This window comes from Ovis canadensis, chromosome 7 (assembly GCF_042477335.2).
Source record: "Ovis canadensis isolate MfBH-ARS-UI-01 breed Bighorn chromosome 7, ARS-UI_OviCan_v2, whole genome shotgun sequence".
NCBI classification, from domain to species: domain Eukaryota; kingdom Metazoa; phylum Chordata; class Mammalia; order Artiodactyla; family Bovidae; genus Ovis; species Ovis canadensis.
In genome coordinates this window covers 61,030,769-61,054,632 of record NC_091251.1, presented here as the reverse complement: position 1 = coordinate 61,054,632, position 23,864 = coordinate 61,030,769, and the positions used below count along the sequence as shown (strand labels likewise).

General features: G+C 39.6%; 3 protein-coding genes across 9 annotated transcripts in view; 1 reads left to right on the top strand and 2 right to left on the bottom strand.

The window, feature by feature from the left end:
- The window catches only part of GCNT3 (glucosaminyl (N-acetyl) transferase 3, mucin type), a 70,935-nt gene extending 49,640 nt beyond the window's left edge, over nt 1-21,295 (top strand). The window contains exons 2-4 of one of the 2 annotated variants that reach the window (XR_011258226.1): nt 15,595-15,710; nt 18,081-18,303; nt 19,795-21,295. The gene's annotated coding sequence lies outside the window, so the exon portion shown is untranslated. Of the gene's footprint in view, nt 1-15,594; nt 15,711-18,080; nt 19,351-19,794 lie in introns of those variants that run through there. The other variant, XR_011258227.1, reaches the window with a different exon arrangement.
- GTF2A2 (general transcription factor IIA subunit 2) lies at nt 14,769-21,640 on the bottom strand. Of its 2 annotated transcripts, XM_069596347.1 has the most exons (5): nt 21,550-21,640; nt 20,838-20,942; nt 17,443-17,569; nt 15,024-15,065; nt 14,819-14,992 (listed from the first exon to the last, which is right to left on the bottom strand). In XM_069596347.1, exons 1-4 carry the CDS (start codon nt 21,619-21,621, stop codon nt 15,040-15,042), a joined length of 330 nt encoding a protein of 109 aa, XP_069452448.1. In that variant the 5' UTR covers nt 21,622-21,640; the 3' UTR covers nt 14,819-14,992; nt 15,024-15,039. The 2 variants fall into 2 exon arrangements, with proteins under 2 accessions (XP_069452447.1, XP_069452448.1); XM_069596346.1 differs by having other exon boundaries at nt 14,769-15,065.
- A 1-nt stretch (nt 21,641) lies between these two features.
- The window catches only part of BNIP2 (BCL2 interacting protein 2), a 51,413-nt gene continuing 49,190 nt past the window's right edge, over nt 21,642-23,864 (bottom strand). For all 5 annotated transcript variants that reach the window (XM_069596340.1, XM_069596343.1, XM_069596341.1 and 2 more), the window contains one exon: nt 21,642-21,670. In XM_069596340.1, the coding sequence (XP_069452441.1) occupies nt 21,652-21,670 (19 nt within the window). In that variant the 3' untranslated portion in view covers nt 21,642-21,651. The remainder of the gene's footprint in view (nt 21,671-23,864) is intronic.

Here is a 23,864-nt window from a genome sequence, read left to right as displayed (position 1 = left end):
AACTGTGTGTGCACGTACACACACACACACACACACACGTACACACACACACACGTACACATACACACACGGAAAAGCACAAAAATCCCAAGGATATAGATTATGATTTTTACAAAGTGAACAAATCTGTGTAACTCGAACCCTGATCAAAAACCAGAACATTACCAGCAACCCAGAGGGCTCCTGTGTCCCTTTCCAGTTACCACCTAGGCTGCAGCAAAGATAACCAGACATTGAATCCCAGCAGGACCTTGCAGGGCCCTTCTGGGTACAAGCCCTTCTGTGTCTCTAGTTCTTGTTTGTAGGAAAAGCTCCACCCCCCCCAGGTATTCCTAAAATTTCAAAGAGCAGACTCGAATGAATGACTAGAGAAAGTAAATGTGGAAAGAAAGAGCTTGAACATTGGAGTCAGAGGACTTCTAGTTCTTCCTGAAGGGAGGTAACAGTCTGATGCATATCTTTGAATTGTCCTGCAGAAACTAAGACTCACATCTGGTGGAGGATCACAAGATCATAGACCCCAGACTGGTAGAACCAGAAGATCGACAACTAACATTCCTGAAACCTCATCCAACCTGATCACACATCCTGCAACCCTCACCTCCAAATTTGCCTTTAAAAACCAAAACCCATTGGGAACTTCAGGTCTTTTGCGTATTTAGCTGCCCAGTCTGCTTGCTTTTGTTTAGTTGCTCAGTCATGACTGACTTTTTTGTGACCCTAAGGCCTACATGTTCATGGCTCCTCTGTCCATGGGATTTCCAGGCAAGAATACTGGAGTGGGTTGCCATTTCCTTCTCCAAGAAGTCTTTCTGGTCCAGGGATTGAACCTGGGTCCCATGCATTGCAGGCAGATTCTTTACCGTCTGAGCCACCAGGGAAGCCCACAGATAATAGTACTTTCCTTTATCAGCATCCTGTGTTAGTGGACTGGCTCTGCAACATTCAGGTAAGTGGATCCTAGTTCTCTAACACCACTACTCCGTGACCTGGTTTTGAATTTTTTGTAAGTAGTATGTTCTCTTCTGTTTATGACTCCTTAAACTCAACATTTTGAGTTTCATCTATGTTGCATGTAGTCGAAGCTCAATGATTTTCACTGCTGTGTGATATTCCCTATGTGAATATACCATAGTTTTACCCATTCAACTGCTGCTGAATATTTGGGTTAACTTTTATGAATTGTGCTCTATGAACTTCTTGAAATGTTTTATAGGGAATATATGTATACATTTCAGTTTAGTAGGTATGTAGGAGTGAAACTGCTGGGCCATAAGTTATACACGTTTACCTTTAATAAGTACTGTCCTCGTTTTTACAACATGATCTACCAAAATAACTCCCACCAGCAAGGTGTGAAAGTTGCATTTGCTTCATTTCTTAATATTACTAATCTTTGTCATTTTAATCATTCTGGTGGGTGCTGGTGATATCAGACGGTGGTTTTAATTTGCATTTCCCTACTGTTCAGTAGCTTTTCAAATGCTTGCCATTTGGATATTCTGAAGTTCTCTTTCAATTACTTTTATTTTGTTCAGGCTTCTCTTGTAGCTCAGTTGGTAAAGTGTCTACTTTCTATATGGGAGTGAGTGAGTGAAGTTGCTTAGTTCTGTCCGACTCTTTGCGACCCCATGGACTGTAGCCTACCAGGTTCCTCTGTCCATGGGATTTTCCAGGCAAGAATACTAGAGTGGGTGGCCATTTCCTTCTCCAGGAGATCTTCCCGACCCAGGGATTGAACTCAGATCTCCCACATTGCAGGCAGATGCTTTACCCTCTGAGCCACTGGGGAATGCAGGAGACCCAGGTTCAATTCCTGGGTTGGGAAGATCTCCTGGAGAAGGAAATGACAACCCACTCCAATATTCTTGCCTGGAGAATCCCATGGACAGAGGAGCCTGGTGGGCTGAAACAGCAAGATGATTTTATGAGGAAATGGGGAAGAGATAGTGGAGGTTTAGAAAGAGAAAAATGTATTAAATGTTTCAGATTGGGAACTGGAAAAGAAACCAGGAAAAAAAAAGATGCCTGGCAGCATTAAGAACCCATTGACGTTAGGGAAAGTGCATATAAAAAGAAATCAGCCACTCATTCACATTCAGCTGCAAGGGTACAGGCCTATAGTAGGAAGAGAATAGGCTTTACTCAGGTTCGTGATTTATCCTAGCAAATATGAGAAAAATTATCAACTCCTGACCAACCTTGCCTAATCTACATGCAGGCTAAGTTTCTAACCCCAACTGGGCTATTTTGAAGTAAAGCCCAAATATATTTTTATTTTTAATTGATTTTTAAAAATAATTTTGTGTATTTACTTATGACCGTGCTGTGTCTTCATTCCTGTGAGGGCTTTTCTCTAGTTGTGACGAGCAGGGGCTGCTCTCTGCTTGTGGTGAGTGGGCTTCTCATTGCAGTGGCTTCTTGTTGTAGAGCACATGCTCTAGGGCTTGCAGGCATTAGTGGCTGTGGCACATGGACTTAATAGCTGAGGCACATGGGATCTTCCTGGACCAGGGGCTGAACCCATGTCTCCTGCATTGGCAGGCAGATTCTTTACCACTGAGCCACTAGGGAAGCCCCTAAGTATATTTTTAAATTAACTTATTCTGCAGTATGTAAATCTCAACTGAGATAAGTAATAAACATTTAAAAAACTCAACATATTAAATCATACCTAACCACTATGACCATTTAGGTATGACCTAAATAAAATCCCTTATGATTATACAGTGGAAGTGAGAAATAGATTTAAGGGCCTAGATCTGATAGATAGAGTGCCTGATGAACTATGGAATGAGGTTTGTGACATTGTACAGGAGACAGGGATCAAGATCATCCCCAATCCCCATGGAAAAGAAATGAAAAAAGCAAAATGGCTGTCCGGAGAGGGCTACAAATAGCTGTGTAAAGAAGAGAAGTGAGAAGCAAAGGAGGAAAGGAAAGATATAAGCATCTGAATGGAGAGTTCCAAAGAATAGAAAGGAGAGATAAGAAAGCCTTCTTCAGCAATCAATGCAAAGAAATAGAGGAAAACAACAGAATGGGAAAGACTAGAGATCTCTTCAAGATAATTAGACACACCAAGGGTACATTTCATGCAAAGATAGGCTCGATCAAGGACAGAAATTATATGGACCTAACAGAAGCAGAAGATATTAAGAAGAGGTGGCAAGAATACACGGAAGAACTGTACAAAAAAGATCTTAACGACCAAGATAATCACGATGGTATGATCACTCATCTAGAGCCAGACATCCTGGAATGTGAAGTCAAGTGGGCCTTAGAAAGCATCACTACGAACAAAGCCAGTGGAACTATTTCAAATCCTGAAAGGTGATGCTGTGAAAGTGCTGCACTCAAAATGCCAGCAAATTTGGAAAACTCAGCAGTGGCCACAGGACTGGAAAAGGTCAGTTATCATTCCAATCCCAAAGAAAGGCAATGCCAAAGAATGCTCAAACTACCGCACAATTGCACTCATCTCACACGCTAGGAAAGTAATGCTCAAAATTCTCCAAGCCAGGCTTCAGCAGTACGTGAACCGTGAACTTCCAGATGTTCAAGCTGGTTTTAGGAAAGGCAGAGGGAACCAGAGATCAAATTGCCAACATCCGCTGGATCATGGAAAGAGCAAGAGAGTTCCAGAAAAACATCTATTTCTGCTTTATTGAGTATGCCAAAGCCTTTGACTGTGTGGATCACAATAAACTGTGGAAAATTCTGAAAGAGATGGGAATTCCAGACCACCTGACCTGCCTTTTGAGAAACCTATATGCAGGTCAGAAACCTATGTGCAGGTTAGGAAGCAACAGTTAGAACTGGACATGGAACAAGAGACTGGTTCCAAATAGGAAAAGGAGTATGTCAAGGCTGTATACTGTTACCCTGGTTATTTAACTTCTATGTAAAGTACATCATGAGAACGCTGGGCTGGAAGAAGCACAAGCTGGAATCAAGATTTCTGGGAGAAATATCAATAACCTCAGATATGCAGATGACACCACCCTTATGGCAGAAAGTGAAGAGGAGCTAAAAAGCCTCTTGATGAAAGTGAAAGAGGAGAGTGAAAAATTTGGCTTAAAGCTCACCACTCAGAAAACAAAGATCATGGCATCTGGTCCCATCACTTCATGGAAATAGATGGAGAAACAATGGAAACAGTGTCAGACTTCATTTTTTCGGGCTCCAAAATCACTGCAGATGGTGACTGCAGCCATGTAATTAAAAGACGCTTACTCCTTGGAAGGAAAGTTATGACCAACCTAGATAGCATATTCAAAAGCAGAGACATCATTACTTTACCAACAAAGGTCTGTCTAGTCAAGGCTATGGTTTTTCCAGTAGTCATATATGGATGTGAGAGTTGGACTGTAAAGAAAGTTGAGTGCCGAAGAATTGATGCTTTTGAACTGTGATGCTGGAGAAGACTCTTGAAAGTCCCTTGGACTGCAAGGAGATCCAACCAGTCCATTCTAAAGGAGATCAGTCCTGGGTGTTTTTTGGAAGGAATGATGCTAAAGCTGAAGCTCCAGTACTTTGGCCACCTCATGTGAAGAGTTGACTCATTGGAAAAGACTCTGATGCTGGGAGGGGTTGGGGGCAGGAGAAGGGGACGACAGAGGATGAGATGGCTGGATGGCATCACCGACTCGATGGACCTGAGTCTGAGTGAACTCCGGGAGTTGATGATGGACAGGGAGGCCTGGTGTGCTGTGATTCATGGGGTCACAGAGTCGGACACGACTGAGCGACTGGACTGAACATAGTAACAGTAACTCTTTGATACCAAATGTTTTAAAATTTTGCCCAGTGTCTTAATTATGCTGTATAGTGGCTTATTTGAATTTCCTTTCTCTGTCTTTTTTGTTTTGGCAGTTTGTTAAACAAGTTTTTTGTGTGTTTTTTTTTTTTTTTTCCCTGAACGGTCACCATGCTTTGGATTCTGCTGATAGGATGCCAGCAATGCTATTTAAAATATTTAATATTTTCCTGTTCCCAATATTTCTTATAAACTGTTACTTAGATTTAGAAGCTTAAAAGTATTCAGGTTTGAAGTTTTGTCAAGAAAATTTCATTTTGGTATCTTGTATTTCCGATTCCATCACAGCAGGAGGTATATATGTCTGTTTGGCCTTTTTTTAAATGTTGGGATTGAACTGTGGGGTTTTGAAGTTGTGAGGTGGATTATACATTTCCTATAACCTTTTCACCTAATCATGTAATTAAAAGATGCCATTGAAGATCATTGTTTAGTCCTATTATTTTATAACAAATTACAAAATGGTGGTATCTTAATTCTATAAATCCTTCATTTAAAATTTAATGTGAAACAAAACTTCCTTATCAAGTGTATTGCTAGTCTGAAGAATAATATTTCCCTTTACCAGTTTAATGCAGAATAATGACTTGGTTACCTAATGAAAATGAATCTACGTGTATTTTAGAACTCCAGAAATGTTAAAAAACAATTTATACGCTGTGACTCACTGCACTTATTTTCATGATGTTCCATCTTTGGCTAGTGTATTTTCCCATGGCTACAGGACCAAAGTATCACAAACACGGTGGCTTAAAACAACAGAAACTCACTGTTTCACAGGTCTGGATGACAGAAGTCTAAAACCAGCTTCACTGGGTCAGGACAGGGTGTAGGCATGGCCATGCTTCCTCTGAAGGCTTTCGGGGAGAACCTGCCCCTGGTGTCTTCCAGCTTCTGTGGCTGCCAGCGTTCCTTGGCTTGTAGCGGCGTTGCTCCGGTCTCTCCCTCCACGGTCATATTGCTTTCTTTCCTCCTGTATGCCGAGTCATACTGCTTTCTTTCCTCCTGTATGCCGAGTCTCCTTCTGCATCCCTCTTATAGATACATGTGATTGCACTTAGGACCCATCCTGATTATCTTACACTTTCCCCCATTCCAAGATCCTTAACAACATTTGCAAAACTTTTGCCACATAAGGAAACATTTACACATTCCAGGGATCAGGACTTGGTATCTCTGGGAGTCATTATTCAGCAGAGTGAGAACCTTTTAAAGTTGGCTGTTTCCTTGGGATATGATTCCAGTAATTTTGGATAACTTCCTCATTTTCTATTATAAAAAGCCTTTCTAAGATTGTATTTCTATCCTTTACCTTTAGTTAGCTAGTCTCATAAAATTTTTCTGGCTTTTAAATGTGAATGGTATTTTTAAACCACAATTTTGGCATTAGAGATGCTCTTTGTAAATGGGTTGTCACTGAAACAAAGGATCCAGGAATCAAGAGAGTGAGTGTGGCTCTCAGTAAAGTTACATTCAATAACTCATTGAAAATAATCTTTGCTTCCTCTACCTGCAACTTTGGGCTCGGCTTTTTGGGCCCCACGGGAGGAATTCTTCCACCAGAAAACCAACAATGTTCCCACTGAACTGGAAATTGAGATTCCCCCTTGAGTATTTAGGATTTTTGTACCCCTGGACCAATGGGAAAATGAGGGGATTATATTGACTGGGGTGGAAAGTGAGTCACTTGGCTGTGTCTGATTTTTTCCAACTCCGTGGATTGTAGCCTGCCAGGCTCCTCTGTCCATGGAATTCTCCAAGCAAGAATACTGGAGTGGATAGCCATTCCTTCTCCAGGCAATCTTCCCAACTCCAAGGATCAAATCTGGGTCTCCTGCACTGCAGGTGGACTGTTTACTGTCTGAGCCACCAGGAAGCCCATTGTCTGGGGTGGTTGATCCCAATTATCAAGGGACATACAGCTGCTGCTAAACTCTGTGGTGTTGGAGAAGACTCTTGAGAGTCCCTTGGACTGCAAGGAGACTCAACCAGTCCATCCTAAAGGAAATCAGTCCTGAATATTGGAAGGACTGGTGCTGAAGCTGAAACTCCAATACTTTAGCCACCTGATGCAAAGAACCAATTCATTGGAAAAGACCCTGATGCTGGGAAAGAGTGAAGGCAGGAGGAGAAGGGGATGACACAGGATGAGATGGTTGGATGCCATCACCAACTTGATGGACAGGAGTTTGAGTAGGCTCTGGGAGTTGGTGATGGACAGGGAAGCCTGGCATGCTGCAGTCCATGAGGTCGCAGAGTCAGACCTGACTGGGCAACTGAATTGAACTGAACTGAAATACTGTAACTCACTGGAGTGCCTTAGTGCCCCTATATATTTTATTGTAAAAGTTAAAGGAAGACTGTAGCAATTCACTAAAGGTAAATTCACTAAGAACTTATATACTTTAGGAATGAAGTTTAGGGTCTCCTTAAGAACCCTAGTCAGCTAAGGTGCTGACTGAAGGCAACTGGAAAATGGTATGGGCTGTGTCAAAAAGATAGCCTGATGGCTAATTTATAAAAATGAGGACTGTGCCATTCATGTTTGCTTGTTCTATGGTGTGCGTATAAACTACGTTTGATTCCTTTTAAAAATGCTGCACTTTTCACTCACCTCAGCTTTTCTAACTCTCAGTATCTTCTCAGCTCAGCAGGGTTGCCAAGCTCTGTTTGGGTTCCCCTCTCCCTGCGTCTTTCAGTTCAGTTCAGTTCAGTCACTCAGTCATGTCTGACTCCTTGTGACCCCATGAATCGCAGCACGCCAGGCCTCCCTGTCCATCACCAACTCCTGGAGTTCACTCAGACTCACATCCATCGAGTCAGTGATGCCATCCAGCCATCTCATCCTCTGTCGTCCCCTTTTCCTCCTGCCCCCAATCCCTCCCAGCATCAGAGTCTTTTCCAATGAGTCAACTCTTCGCATGAGGTGGCCAAAGTACTGGAGTTTCAGCTTTAGCATCATTCCTTCCAAAGAACCCCCAGGGCTGATCTCCTTTAGAATGGACTGGTTGGATCTTTAATCTGGGTATTGCTCCATGCAGACAGCTGGACGACTACAGAGCTCATCCTTACCCACCTGTCCCCTGATTCTCAGGGATTACAGCCTTGTGTCCTGCCTGTTGCCTACTGACTGAAGAACACGGTTTCATACATTTTGTGTACTTTTCTAGTTGTTTACAGAAGGAAGTTAAGTCCTGTCCTTGTTATTCTGGCATGCCTTGAAGTCTCTGAAGATGGCTTAAAACACAAACTTGAGATTAAAATTGACAGGTAACATTTTATTAATCTTAGATGCACAGTGAATTTATATATGTGTATACTCCAAAATGATTACCATGATGTTAATACCCATCAAGACACAGAAATTTTTTTTCTTGTGATGAGACTGTTAAAAGTTAGAACTACTTTCAGTTCAGTTCAGTTGCTGTGTCTGACTGACTGTGACACCATGGACTATAGCACCCCAGGCCTCTCTGTCCATCACCAACTCCTGGAGTTTACTCAAACTCATGTCCATTGAATTGGTGATGCCATCCATCCTGTGTTGTCCCCTTCTCCTCCTGCCTTCAATCTTTCCCAGCCTCAGGGTCTTTTCCAATGAGTCTGTTCTTCGCATCAGGTGGCCAAAGTATTGCAGTTTCAGCTTCAGCATCAGTCCTTCCAATGAATATTCAGGACTGATTCCTTTAGGAAGGACTGGTTGGATCTTCTTTCAGTCCAAGGGACTCTCAAGAGTTTTCTCCAACACCACAGTTCAAAAGCATCAATTCTTCAGCACTCAGCTTTCTTTATAGTCCAACTCTCACATCCATACATGACTACTGGAAAAACCATAGCTTTGACTAAATGGACCTTTGTGGCAAAGTAATGTCTCTGCTTTTTAATATGCTGTCTAGGATGGTCAGAGCTTTTCTTCCAAGGAGTGTCTTTTAATTACAAGGCTGCAGTCACCATCTGCAGTGATTTTGGAGCCCAAAAAAATCAAGGCTGTCACTATTTCCATTGTTTCCCCATATATTTGCCATGAAGTGATGGGACCAGATGCCATGCTCTTAGTTTTCTGAATGGTGAATTTTAGGTCAACTTTTTCACTCTCCTCTTTCACTTTCATCAAGAGGCTCTTTAGTTCCTCTTTGCTTTCTGCCATAAGGGTGGTGTCATTTGCATATCTGAGGTTATTGATATTTCTCCCAGCAATCTTGATTCCAGCTTGTGCTTCTTCCAGCCCAGCGTTCTCATGATACTCTACATAGAAGTGAAATAAGCAGGGTGACAATATACAGCCTTGACGTACTCCTTTTCCTATTTGGAACCAGTCTGTTGTTTCATGTCCAGTTCTAACTGTTGCTTCCTGACCTGCATACAGATTTCTCAAGAGGCAGGTCAGGTGGTCTGGTATTCCCATCTCTTTCAGAATTTTCCACAGTTTGTTGTGATCCACAAAGTCAAAGGCTTTGGCATAGTCAATAAAGCAGATGTTTTTCTGGAACTCTTGCTTTTTTGATGATCCAGCAGATGTTGGCAATTTGATCTCTGGTTCCTCCGGCTTTTCTAAATCCAACTTGAACATCTGGAAGTTCATGGTTCACGTACCATTGAAGCCTGGCTTGGAGATCTACTTTCAGCAACTGTTAAACATCCAGTTGACTGTTGAACAATGAGGCCTAGGGTTGCTGACCCTTTGCAGTTGGCCTATATAACTTACAGCTGGCCTTCTACACAGGCCAACTATAAGTTACAGCTGGCCTTCTATATGTGGTTTTTCTGAATTCATGGCTCCACATCTGTGGATTCAACCTACCGTGGGTCATTTAGCACTGTCACGTGTGAGTGTGTGTTTGGTTGTGTCTGACTCTTTGCAAACTCATGGACTATAGCCCACCAGGCTCTTCTGTTCATGGGATTTGCCAGGCAAGAATAATGGAGTGGGTTGACATTTGCTTCTCCAGCATTGTGGTACTTACTATTTAAAAAAAAAAAAAAATCCCTGTATAAGTGGACTTGCACAGTTCAAACTGGTGTGAATGATAGTACTTAAAAAACATTTTTTTTTAAAAATTGGAGAATTTCTTTACAATGTTGCATTGGTTTCTGCTGTACAATGTGAGTCAGCTGTAAGTTTACACCTCTCTCTTCCCTCTTGAGCTCCCTGTCACTCTCCCCATCTCACCCCCTCAGTCATCACAAAGCACCAGGCTGAGGCTGTGTGTGTTATATAGCAGCCTCCCATTAGCTATCTTAACACATGATGTGTATACATTTCAGTGCCACTCTCAATTCGTTCCACGTTCTCCTTCACTTGTTACCTAGAGTCATTGTGCTGTACACTCTCTGGACTTGTTTATATAGCTGCAGGTTTGTATCCTGTGACACCTTCACTCCTTTTGCTCACTCAGGTCACCACTTGCCTCTGGCAGTATCTGTTCTCTGTACCTATGAATTCAGTTTATTTTAGAGTCTACGTATAAGTGAGTTTATATAGTCTATCTTTCTCTAACTTCTTTCACTTAGGATAATGCCCTCAGGATCTATGTTGTGGCAAATAACAAATTTCCTTGTTTTAAAAATGGCTGAATAATATTCAGGTCCTTGTGGGCCACATATAACACTGTATGCATTTTCCATCCATCCATGGTCGCTTATTTTCACATCTTGACTATTGTAAATAGCGCTGCTTTAAACATGGGTGCAGGTTATCTTTTTAAGATAAAAGATTTCATTTACTTCACATAAACACTCAGTAGAATTGCTGCATCATATTCTAAGGTTTTAAATTTCTGAGGAATCTTCAAATTCTTCTATAAGTAGTTGCACCAATTTGCGTTCCTGCCAACAAGGCATGATGGTTGCCCTTTTCACTCATCTTTGCTAGTGCTTGTCTGTCTTTCTGATAGTAGTATCCTAACAGGTATGAGGTGATGATCTTACTGTGGTTCTGTGCTGCAATTCCCTGGTTAATGACGGACATCTTTTTGTGTACCTGTTGATGTTACTTATGTCCTCTTCAGGAAAATGCCTATTCAGATCTTCTATTTTTACCTACTGAGTTGTCTGAATTCTTTGTTGTTTTTTGGATATAAATCCATCAGGTATGTGATTTGCAAATGTTGTCTTCCATTCTTCAGGCTGCCTGTTCATTTTATTGATGATCTCCCTTGTTGCACAGAGAAGCTTTTTAGTTTGATGTAGTCCCACTTAGTTTTGCTTTTGCTGCCTTTGCTTTTGGTATCAAAACAAACAAAAAAACAACACACACTGCTGAGACTGATGTCAGGGGGATTTACACATCTTCTTTCAGCCTGATGACTTTTGGTCTTGGGTCCTTTAGTGCGCTCTGAATTGATGTTTTGGTGTAGTGTAGTACAGTGGGCCAGTTTTGGTCTTGGGTCCTTTAGCGCGCTCTGAATTGATGTTTTGGTGTAGTGTAGTACAGTGGGCCAGTTTTGGTCTTGGGTCCTTTAGCACGCTCTGAATTGATGTTTGGTGTAGTGTAGTGTAGTACAGTGGGCCACTTTTGGCCTTTTGTATGTGGATGCCATTTTCTCAATGCCATTTATGGACTAGACTGTCCTTGTCCCATTGCATATTCTTGCCTCCTTTGTCATAAATTGATCATATATCTGTGGGTTTATTTCTGGGCTCTCTATTCTGTTCCATTGATCTAAGGTTTTGTGTGTGTTTTTTTTTTTTTAATGCCAATGTACTACAGTGTTTTTTTTTTTGGGGGGGTAGTGTTTTGATTACTATAGATTCATAATAGTCAGAAAGCAGAAAGTGTGATGATTTCAGGGTCATTCTTGCTTCAGCTATTGAAGGTGTTTTGTGGTTCACTTTGGGGAACAGAATGAGTAAAACCAGAGGAAGAAAGGATTAGAAAATAAGACAGCTGGAATATTCAAGAGAGAATACTGTTGACAGTTTTCTGGCATAATACTCTCTTGAACTAATCCTGCTAAATCCTTTGCTGCATGCTTCATAACACCTTGAGGCATTTACCTTAAGACAAGGTACATGTCTTGCCTCAAACCACGTGCACATTTTATCTACCTATATACTAGAAAAATAAGATTCTATCATTACTACAGCATATAAAAAATGGTTGAATTTTCACCAATTTACAGGGCCTTTTTAGAACGGATTGACAAAACTAAGGTCGCAAATTCTTTTAGTTCTGCTAATAGAGGAATAGACGTTTTTTTCTTGCACATTAAGAGGCCGATCACTGCAGATGGTGACTGCAGCCATGTAATTAAAAGACGCTTGCTCCCTGGAAGGAAAGTTATAACCAACCTAGACAGCATATTCAAAAGCAGAGACATTACTTTGTCAACAAAGGTCCGTCTAGTCAAGGCTATGGTTTTTCCTGTGGTCATGTATGGATGTGAGAGTTGGACTGTGAAGAAAGCTGAGCACCAAAGAATTGATGCTTTTGAACTGTGGTGTTGGAGAGACTCTTGAGAGTCCCTTGGACTACAAGGAGATCCAACCAGTCCATTCTGAAGGAGATCAGCCCTGGGGGTTCTTTGGAAGGAATGATGCTAACACTGAAACTCCAGTACTTTGGCCACCTCATGCGAAGAGTTGACTCATTGGCTGGGAGGGATTGGGGGCAGGAAGAGAAGGGGACGACAGAGGATGAGATGGCTGGATGGCATCACTGACTCGATGGATGTGAGTTTGAGCGAACTCCAGGAGTTGGTGATGGACAGGGAGGCCTGGCGTGCTGCGATTCATGGGGTCACAGAGTCAGACATGACTGAGCGACTGAACTGAACTGAAGCTTATTATCGCTAGAGCCTGTGGGAGGGCACTCTGGTATACACTCTGGCCGTGTCTCTCCTGTAATCTCTAGTAAAGTCTGAGTACTACCATGGTGGGAAGATTAGACCAGCTATATCACTATGCAAATGTTAGGCATGTGATGTGTATGCAAGTAATTAGAACTGAGAGGGAATGTTAGGCTGTGACTTCTGCACTCATGCCTAGGGAAAAACAGGTGCGCGTATGGTGGCTGAGCTGAATACAAGAACTGGTTTCAACGTGTGGAATGTGGTATAATCCCTAGGGACTACACCTGGGGCATTACAGATATACCTTAAGCACCTGGCACTCCGTGCCAGTTACCTGGGTGAGTATGAGTGAGTACTGAAACCCACGCAAGTCCTTCCTGTCCTTTGCTGTGTTTCCTCATGACTTCTTTGTTAAGAACTCATAAGGAAAGAGATCAGTATGGGTTACACTCAATACAAGTGGGTTTAAGTTCTGAAGGATGGGTAGGATTTTGATTCTGAAAGGTAAGTCATGAGAAATGAAGGAAACTGCATAGCCAAAGACACAAATCTTTTTTTGTGTCTTTCTCAAATTAACTGAGCAGACTATGCAATCGTTGGTACAAAAGATTAGGAAGAGAACACTGGAATCGATTATGCAGAATGGGCTGCAAGAACGAAAGTTAAGTTTTAATGTTAAGAATCAAGGACTACACTGACATATTAAGGTAACACTAGGGGCACCCAGCCCTTCCTACCATTACTAGGTTACAGTAGTCAACAATTTCCTACAAGAAACTCAAGATCTAGGCCAAAGTGCTTCTGTACCTTTTGCAAACACAATCTAGTGACATCATTTATAGGATTTAAAATTCCCAAAAGTATACACCCCCAGTCATAGACTTCTTTAAAATCACTATGACTGTTCATAACATGAAAGTCTAAACCATTATTCCTTAGGAAACAGAAATTTCTACAACCATAGTAAGTTTACTATCAACATTACTCGTCTTGTAACCATTATCTTGAACCTTCAAAATAAAAAGGTATTGATCTTGACTAACTGCAGTTAAGACAAATCCTAATTACGTAAAGCCTTTGGTAATCAAGTTTCTAAATCTGTAAAAGGGGAACAAAGTTCTTCCAGGGTCATTGTGAGGATTATCTAGAAGAAAAACACAGCACCTGTTTTTGTTACGTTTACCATAATGAAGTTAGTGATGTCGGCCCTTCTCTTACACAAATCAGACTTACTTAAAAATGATGACATCTATAGAGTAACATGCTTTCTCAACAACAAAAGAAAAGCTGAGGGATTGTGTGCAATATAAAGATCTTTTTAATATTTTAATAGGTTTATGATGGAGTGAGAGTGAAAAGACAGTGTCACACTGAAAAGGGTTGAATTGCGAGGGACCACAGGCTGGGGCTTTAAAAGCCTGCTTGTACTAAATGATAAAACATTCTGCGAGACATTTTAGAAATGCCACATTCTTCATCATGTATTCCTACACTGACAAAACTTTTCCTTCAAGTACACAAAGATATGGCAGACGGTTAACCGGACTTTTTTTACTGAAAGTGTGATAACTGGTAAGATGTAGAGCACTCTAGAAATGAAACTTTACTGTTACGGCCAATTTAATTACATGTCATGTGAAGACTATTTTATGTTGTTGCAAATAGGTTTTTTGGTTTTATTTTAGCTATGAAAGTCACTCAGGGGTGTCCTACTCTTTGCAACCCAGGCATTCTCCAGGCCAGAATACTGGAGTGGGTAGCCTTTCCCTTCTCCAGGGGATCTTCCAACCCAGTGGCTGAACCCAGGTCTCCTGCATTGCAGGCAGATTCTTCACCAGCTAAGCTACAAGGGGAGCCCTTATTTTAGCTATATAAGCTGTCTAAAGATGGTCTAATTTTTTCCTAGTCGAGTTTTTCACACCAATGATTACCCTTGTTTTTGCACTTTGAAAAAGATTTTTATAAGAAAAGTTCCAGTCTGGAATTCTGGTTTTGCCCCTGCTAATGCTTTCACCAGCTAAACTTGCAACTGATAACTAACTTTACTCAAATGAATGGATGTTCTAATTTCCTTTGTAAGGAACACGGTACTCTTTTAAAATGCTTATCTAGTATCTGCATATTGTGAGCTTAGTAGCTCTAGCAGTTATTACTCACACTGAGTTTTAAAATGAATTTATTAAAGAATACTCCTAGGAAGGCAACAATGTTTGATTTGTCATTAAAAAAAAAGTTCTGTTTCTTCATGCTGTATAATAAAGAGGGTACAGACTTATGAGCTTCTTTCTATTGGAATTCTCTGATAGTATAGCACAGAGTAGTCATTTCTGCAATGTTAGAATAAATAAAAAAAAAGTCTCTTCTATGCTTCTCTTCAAAAAGCGATGAACAGTAACAGGATGGCATTAAAAAGCCATTTCTTTTTTCTATTCATTCTGTAGTATTGGAGCCAGTATCTAGGAAACAGAGGAGAGAAAGAGTAAATTCAAGAAGCAACTTAAATATTTCGAGAAAATCTTTCAAAAGTAAAACAGGAACTAACGGTGGTGAAGAAGGGGAGACAAAAAGCCGACCACAGGAGTATCTTCTGCACTTAAATGTCGTTTTACCTTAATGGGAAAGTCAACCTTTAGCCTCCATGTTTAAGAAAAATCAAGCTATACTACATTTGGTTTACATACTTTTTTTCAGGTCCTCTACTTTCCCCAAATTTAAAATCACAAAGGATAATAATGTATAATCAGAAGAAATTTGTATTTAATTCCTGGTGAGACAAAAAACCCAAATTCTAGTCACTATCACTTTTTCTCTGCTTCTCTATTAGGAACTGAACTGTATTTCAGAAAGCTGACCAGTAGAAAAAATGGTTTTATTTCACAGTAGCACTGCATTTATCGGGTGAGGAATGGTATTATTACTTAATCTCCTACCTCTAACTGCCACAGCCATTTATATTTTAATGACTGTTTTTTTCTGCTGACATAGAGGAACATGGAACACAATATAAACTTTTCTTGAATACTCAACAATTTTTTCTTTGAAGAGCCATCACTTATACTGTGCTGTAAGTGAAGCAAGCTCCTCAGAAGCCACCGAAGGAGGTAAGGCTGATTTGTACTTTACACCCACTGAAGTTTGAAAAAATAAGATACATCTTTTATCTTTAAGAAGCAAGAGAAATACACTTTAAGGACCACTTATAAGTAAAACACAAATGTTTACATGGACTCTTTGATATTAAGTTTGCTCAGGAGCCTTCACTGACTTTTTGGTAATTAAATATGTTTCAAATAATTGAAACTGACACTCTGCTAGTCTGTATCTGTGCTGTCCAATATGGTAGCCAGTGGCTAGGCACATGTGCTTAAAGTTAACTAATAAATATGAGACCATTAACTATCTCAGCTACCCTAACCCATTTTAAGTGCTTAATATCAGATGTGGCTACAGGAGAGTACAGACAGAAAATTTCCATCCAGATGCTGATCCATATAATTAACTCATTTTGGTAGAGGTCTAGAAATTACACAGTAATGCTAAAATTCTATAGTAAAAGTTTGAAAACCTAAGGGTTATAAGGATGCTATTAGCCTAAATTATAAGAAAGACTTGGGGAAAAAAATACATTATCTGACATACACAGAAATGTTATCACTTGTGATCCAGGAGCTATTTTTAAACAGACTTTTGTTGTTGTTATAATAAGGACCCAAGTATATGATAACTATATAAAGTCATCCTAAATTTCTTAGAATGATTATTTCTAGTTAACCTTCTGAAATGTACAAGCCACTGTAACATTGCTCATTTTAGAGACTCTGACATCTGGAAAACACAATTTCTTTAAAAAAGGGAGAAAGGTACAATTTTAGGCAGCTATCAAAAACCAGGCTTAAGAGAACAACAGTTAATGAGTTGTGTGAAAAACGATGTATTCACAAATGAGTATTACTATAAAGATATATATAACTGAAGGCTAGAAGATTCTATACTCAAGTGATACGTCATCTCCAGATGATGTTACAAATGATGTCTTTTCTTCTCTATGGTTTTCTGTCTTTATATCTTTTCAGTGATTAGAGCGTTTCTTTGAAACCCAAACTATAACAATAAAAACCTAACCTATAACCCAAGAAATGTAGGGTTTTGTTTTCCACATTTGTCTTTCTCTTGACAGTCTTCTCTATTCAGGAATAATTGCTTTAAATGCAAACTGTTCAGAATACAAAGTAAAAGTATATTTAAAATACAATTTATGTATTTATTTTTGCTTACTGAATTTAATCATGGGACAGAAAGCAGAGACATACAGTTTCTGAAACATTAAAGGCGTGAACAAGTTCCTAGGTCTGCTGTGAAAATATCTGCGAGTACCAGATGAGAAGACTAGATGTTTACCCTTATGAGTGATGGGGCTCTTCTAATTATTTGAAAGGTTTTAAATAATCACTTTAAAATGTATAGCTATTCAGTAACACAGAAGCCATAGGATAAATTGTTGAAATTAAACACGTAAGGAAAAAGAAAAAGCTTGAGAAATACTTCAAACCTGTAACAGAAATAGGGAAGAAAGGCTTACTAATTTGGTCCCCTTTCCCCCAACACAAATCCGACCTGTGCAAGTAGTCTGTGTGTCATACGAAACGTTTATACCTCCAGTTAGTAAGAGGACTATTTGAGATCCGGAATTTAGAATCTGAGAAAGGAGCCAGGTCTCTAGTTGGGAGTAGATCATTAGCCAACTTCCCCCCTTACTTTCAGATGATTCTCTAAAGATGCATGAAAAAGATGTCAAGTAGCTTTGCTTTCACAGTAATTAGGGTAGACACTTACTTTTACCATCACAGGCTACAATTTTCACTTTATCCACTTTAATAAGTTCTGTCACCTCTCTGAATTCAACATCATTCAATACAAAAGTCCACACGTTATCGCAGAATCTGTATGTATTTAGAGAGCCCTTTAAAACAAAACATTGAGGCAAACCATGAAGTCATTTTTTTTCCCCTCATATTTTTCTCCAGACAACTTATGAAATCCTAGCTACAAGTACATAATTCTCAAAATAGGATGAAAATTAAGGAAAATGAAGCAAGCAAGCTAAGTGTTAAAATACCATACTATTACTTAAAAAAAAAAAAAATCCTAGAGAAATATGCCAAGGTAAGAGTTTATTTTAGTAAGCAGACTATTTCCAGCGCTGGAAGAGCCTGCAAATTACTCACCTGAAATCTGAAGAAAAGCTGAAGGGAAATTTGAATTTGTATTTATACTGCCCTCATGTGGTGAAATTATGAAAACGTATTTGAAATTTTATGAAACTACTTTAAGAAAGCAACCTATTTTATTGTGTATGTTAATTCTCCAAATTTGTACAAAGGCATGGAATTCCTAGAAACATATATTAGCCACTAAGATGATAACATTATTGTCCTGCGCAACTGACATTCTTCTACTTTATTTTCTTTTAGGAAAAATGTGTGTCTGGACATTAAAAAAGGTCTTTTTGAAGAGTGTGATGAAGGTGCAAGAATGAATGCTAGCAGAATATAATCAAAACCCAAGAGACATACACATGGATTCACGAAACACTGAAATTCAGTATTCGATAAAACATGTGCCTAAAACCTTCAAACCAGAAAAAAAAATTCAGCACAAAACTGTTCCCTGCTGTGTTACTTGTAATACCAAAATGTGAGTTCTCCTAATGTCTTACAAAGTTAGAGTGACTAGGGTAACTATAATGGTTATGACTTAAGTTACTGAATTCATTAAATAATAGGAATAATTACCATCCTAGGTGCTAAGGATACAATGGTAAGCAATAGACATATGATCCCTGCCACCCAAGAGGTTTAGCTGAGCAGGGAAGATCATTAAAACAAGTAAATACATAGTGTGAAGTGCTATGTAAGCCTGGGTTACTCGGAGCATAGCAGAAGACAGGACAGAGCGTGCTAGAGTGCCAAAGACTAAGGAGTCAGGGAAAGAAAGGTGGGGCAGCAGAAGTGCAGACAGACACTTGCTGTGGGATAAGGAGTTCCAGAAACCAGAGTGTGACAGGCGGTCCTAAGGTAGAAGAGATCAGGAACCTTGGGAAAGAACAGATATCCTGAGGGTACCAGGAGGTCAGGGAAGGATTTCAAGCAGAGGAGTAATGTACTAAAACGGCATTTTTGGTGATGGCATGAAGACCAGACTACAGGGGAGTCTGATACTTTAGCTGGCTGTGTCAAACAGGTGAAAGAGGCTGGGCAATAGCAGGAGCAAAGGGTCCTGAGAAGTGGAGAGGTTTTAAAAGGTAGATCTGTCAAACCTGACAACCAACTGCATGTGGCTGGATAGTGAAGACAGAAGTCTGTGTCATTCCCAAGTTTCTGGCTCGTGTACCAGCGCAGTCATAGAAAAAGCTGCTTCGAGAGGAAAGTTAAAGTTGAGTTTGAGCTACAACGTACTGTATCCAGTGCACAGCTGGACTGTAAAAGCAAGCATGGGAGAATATCCGCTTTAAAGGATGAGATCATGAAAGGAGCATATGTGGAGCCCTAGAGAACCCCTTAGGAAAACCAACAATTAAGTGACAGACAGTAGGAAAACTACAAAGGAGCCTGAGAGAGGGGTCAGAGAACAGAAGGAGAGCTAGAACAGTATGGTTTCAAGGGAAGTAGGAGTTTTAAGAGATTAATCAACAGTATTACTGATTGTACATTGGATTTATCAATAAATAACTTGGCAAGAGAAGTTTCAGTAGAGGAGTGGGATTAATGCATTGAAAATCACTCAGAACATACTGTTAAGTAAAAAGACACAGAGTTGTAAGTGTAAAAAAAATTTTTTTTAATTAGATCTATTCTTTTGACTATAGTTTGAGGCTTTTGGAAGGCTGAAAAATCAAATGCCAACTTCAGTGTTCACTTCTGGCATCCCTGTGTGTATAATCCATGATCCTATGAACGTGTAGGTTACTGTCATAGCCAGTCGGTGGTAGCTGTGTCAATAACGTGAACTAGGTAGGTCACTATGATTTACGATTAGCGTGTGAACATTCAAATATGCTGAAATTCAATATATTCAAAATATCCCTTGTATATGATAATATGAGGTTACACTTTAATATACATTTTTCCCACTTTTTTTTTTATATTTATCTATAACTGAGTAACACTTTTTAAATCCTTTAAACAGATCCAGACTAGAAATCTACAATAACTGGCGATCACTCAGACCTTGTGAACCCTATGACTCTAAACAAATTCTCTACATGGCCTAAAGTTTATGGACTATCATGGCTCAATTTAAAGGATCAAGTTTTGAATAACAAACTAGGCAGATGTGTATGTATGACTGCACAAAAAAAAGCTAACTTTGCCAGAATTACTACTATTCAAGAATCTGATAAAATTTTATACAGACATATATGTGAAACTGGTTTACAAATATAAAATACATGCAGATTTTATCCCTTCACGTAAAAAAGTCAAATGTGGCCCTGTTTGTCTTCTTCTGCCTTCTACACCCAATATCCAGAACAATGCCTTGTACCAACTGGCATTGAAATGTTTGCTGAATAAATGGCATTTTGTCTTTTGTGATTTTCACCACCAGCTGAAACAAAAAACCCCAAACACTGATGTTCTCTTAAATGCAAAATAACATCTATGGTCTTTTTATATGATGATTTTCATCTCTTTTAATCTGGATTTACTATCAAATTAAGATCTTATTTGGTTTGGTCTTACTGTTCAAAGTACAAATGATTCCTATGAGACCTAGCTCCCAGAAGAGACCATCGTCTGCCAACAGGCCTGCCAATAAGCCATGCTATCTAAGAGCAGGTGGGGCGCAACATGACGTTTCTAGAAATTACAGTATTCTTCCCTGGCCAGAGTTTAAAAATCATAACTGATCCTTAGAGATTACTCTCACTTACCTTCAACCCTGAAGATACTGTTTCAGACGTCTGAAATCTTTAACTCTTCAAGGAAGGTAGCCAAACATACATAGGCTGATTTGTGAAATAATGGAATAAAAATCCAAAAACAACTGTACCTCACATTAAGTGAACTGGTAGATATATCATTTAAATATAAAACAGGATTCAGTTGTTCTAAAACAAGTTTTAAAGTTTCATTAAGTCATCTCTTTTTATGATTAATAAATATGGAGGTATTATAAAAATCACTATTGTAACAAGCACGGTGCAGCTAGATTTAAGAATATATCCTTACCCTGAAGTTGACGCGGTTTCTGACCCTCTGTGCCAGTGCTGCGTTTATAGCCTTATCAAACTGAAGTAGAACTTGAAGGGCAAGTTGGGGGGTAATCTGTTGAGACTGAAAAAATAAAGGTCATGAATCCTCTTTGGGAAGAACATTAAAGACAAAAATAAAAATACATGAGTTAGCATCTAAAATTTAACTAAGGTTAATCAGAGCCTCTAAACTTGAATCCCTTTGTTCTTTTTTTGAGATAACAGGCAATTAATAAGCAAAACCTGACAGTATTTTCTTACACTATCTTGAAACAAACATAATTTTGAAAAGAAAACATACAGTGATGTTACAACATCAGGACAAAACTTTGTCTATCACTCCTTCACAGTATCTGGAAAGAAGTTTTCACTGATAAATTGAAGGAATCAAGTCTTGAGAAAAAACTTGGGATCAGTAATACGTTAAAAAAAAAATCTAATAAAATTCATCAAAGTTCAAGACATATGAAAATAAATGGAAATACACAATATGTTCTTGGATGAGAAGTTTATGTAAAAATGTTAATTTTCCTAAAATTAAAAATAATTCAAAATTCTAATTTACATCTCAAGACTTGCATTAACTTGTCTAAAGTTAAAGCTACACATAATATGCTATTTTCATAATTATGAGAACAAGAATTACTATACATCCATCTAAATAAAAATGTTGATTTTTAGTCTCTCACCTGTATAAGCTCATCCAGGCTCTCCTGAAGACTGTTTCCCAATGTGGTATTTCTGTACAACTGATATGCCATGGCTTAGGAGGGAGAAATTCTTTTTCTTATTCAGGCTTGCATTGATGTCCTAAAAATTTAATATGAAAGTATTAAAAAAAATTATAAATCACACATGTAATACAGTCTACTTCATATATTCAAATATACACTATGAGTGGGTAAAGAATCTGCCTGCAATGGAGGAGACACAGGCGACATGGGTCTGATCCCTGGGTCAGGAAGATCCCCTGGAGGAGGAAAAATCGCAACCTATTCTAGTATTCTTGCCTGAAAAATCCCATTGACAGAAGAACCTGGTGGATTACAGTCCACAGGATCACAAAGAATTGGACGTGCCTGAGTGACTCAGCACATACTATGTATACTATATAGTAACTTAGGAATTACAAGGAATGGTTAAAAATGCTTTTTCTGTTTTTCTATTATTTCAACACAGGCATTTACATTCCTGTATACAAAGTGCGTGTGTGTGTGTGTGTGTGTGTGTAAATGTACACCTTTATCGTTTCTTTCAAACATCTACCTTTTGACCTACTCTGGACTTTACCATGTACCATTTATTTCCACTTACTGCCAAGGCAGTGATTCAATCTCCAGCTCACATTTGAGTGCCTTCCCCTTCATTTTCCTGTTCTCTTAAAATTCAGTATTTATAGAGTGCCTACCAAGAATATAACACAGTGATAGGTATCATCGGAGAGGAAGATAAAGATACACTCTGATTTTAAATAATTTATACTTTGGGGAAGGTAAACATAAAAAAGACATACAAAAGAAATTTAAGAGAGAATAAGAACTGTGACAGAGATTATACTGAAGCTGATTGAATGAGCTGGCTCACAAAAACTTCCTGATTCTTCAAGCTAGACTTTAGCCAAGCAAAGGAGGAAAGTCACCTTAGGCTGAAAAAATAGAATGAATAAAGCCAAGGAAGGATGAAATCATCCAGTCTATAGAGAGAACTGCAAATTGATCCATATTAGGGTATCAGTATATGAATAGGAAGCGGTAGGATGTGAGGCTGAAAAAGATGACATGGATGGATTTGCCAGGAAAGGTGCCAGAGTTTTACAGTGAAGGTAAGGGGAGCCCCTGAAGCTTTCTAGGTAGGAAAGGTCAGGCAAATGGGCAGCAATGTAAAGGACATACTTGAATACAAGTTTAGAAAGAGATGAGGGATGAGGGCTTGCAGAGGAGGTCAGATTCAGCAGATACTGAGCTTCTACCACATGTTGCGTGTAAGATCCCTGACCCCGTGACACTGTCCCTTTGGACAGAGGGAGACAGTTGTACACAGAGTAACCATCAAGTAAAACTTGGCAAAAAATAACAGCTGCCTTCATGTTACATACTTGGTGGGCATCTGATACGCCTGGTCCCTCCTGCCTCTCCAAGTCTTTTCTCTGGCTTCTGTGGCCCCCAGTCAGCCTTCTCCTCCCGCCACACTGGGTACTAGCTTCTTGTTTCCTTTGGCGGGCTGCTCCTCAGCAACCTGACTGCTAAGCCTTGAGTACCCCAAGGCTTCTGTCTTCTCTCTATTTGTTTACTCCCTTAATTACCCTATCTAGGCCACAACTTTAAATACATTGTATTTATCTGCTGATGACCCGCAGACTTTTTGCCAGTCCTGACTTTTCATATGCCCATGTTGCCGCACACAAAACGGTGTCCTTGACACTGGATGGAAATATCAAATAGTAGATCAAATTAAATTTCTCAAAAACCAAATTTCTTGATATTCTTCAAAACTTTTCTGCCCCTGGTTTGCCTACCTCAATTAACAGTAAATCCAGTCTTCCAGAAAGATGGCCCCAAAACCTTACAGTCAACTTCTCTCGCATCCTGCATGCAAGCTATCAGCAAATCCTTTCAGCTGTTCCTTCTGAATGTAACCAGAATCGGACAACACTGACCATCTCCACTGCTAGTATTAGATCACCATCATCTGTCACTAAGATTTACAGTGACAGACAAGTAAGGGGTCACCCTCTTTCCACCCTTGTCTATGCCCCTTGAGCTGTTACAGTGAACCTTTTAAAACAGAAATAAAATCGCATCACTCATCTATCGAAACCTCTCATGGCAACATCCTATTTCAAAGTAAACACCAGAGTCCTCCTAATGGTTTTCAAGGCCTGAATGGTCTGGGCCCTCCACTATGGCTCTGGAACTTGACTTCCACCCTCTCTCTCACTGACTGCCTCAGCTACCAGTGCCCTGCTTCAGTACGGCAAGACGCTCTTGTTTAGGGCCTCGGCACT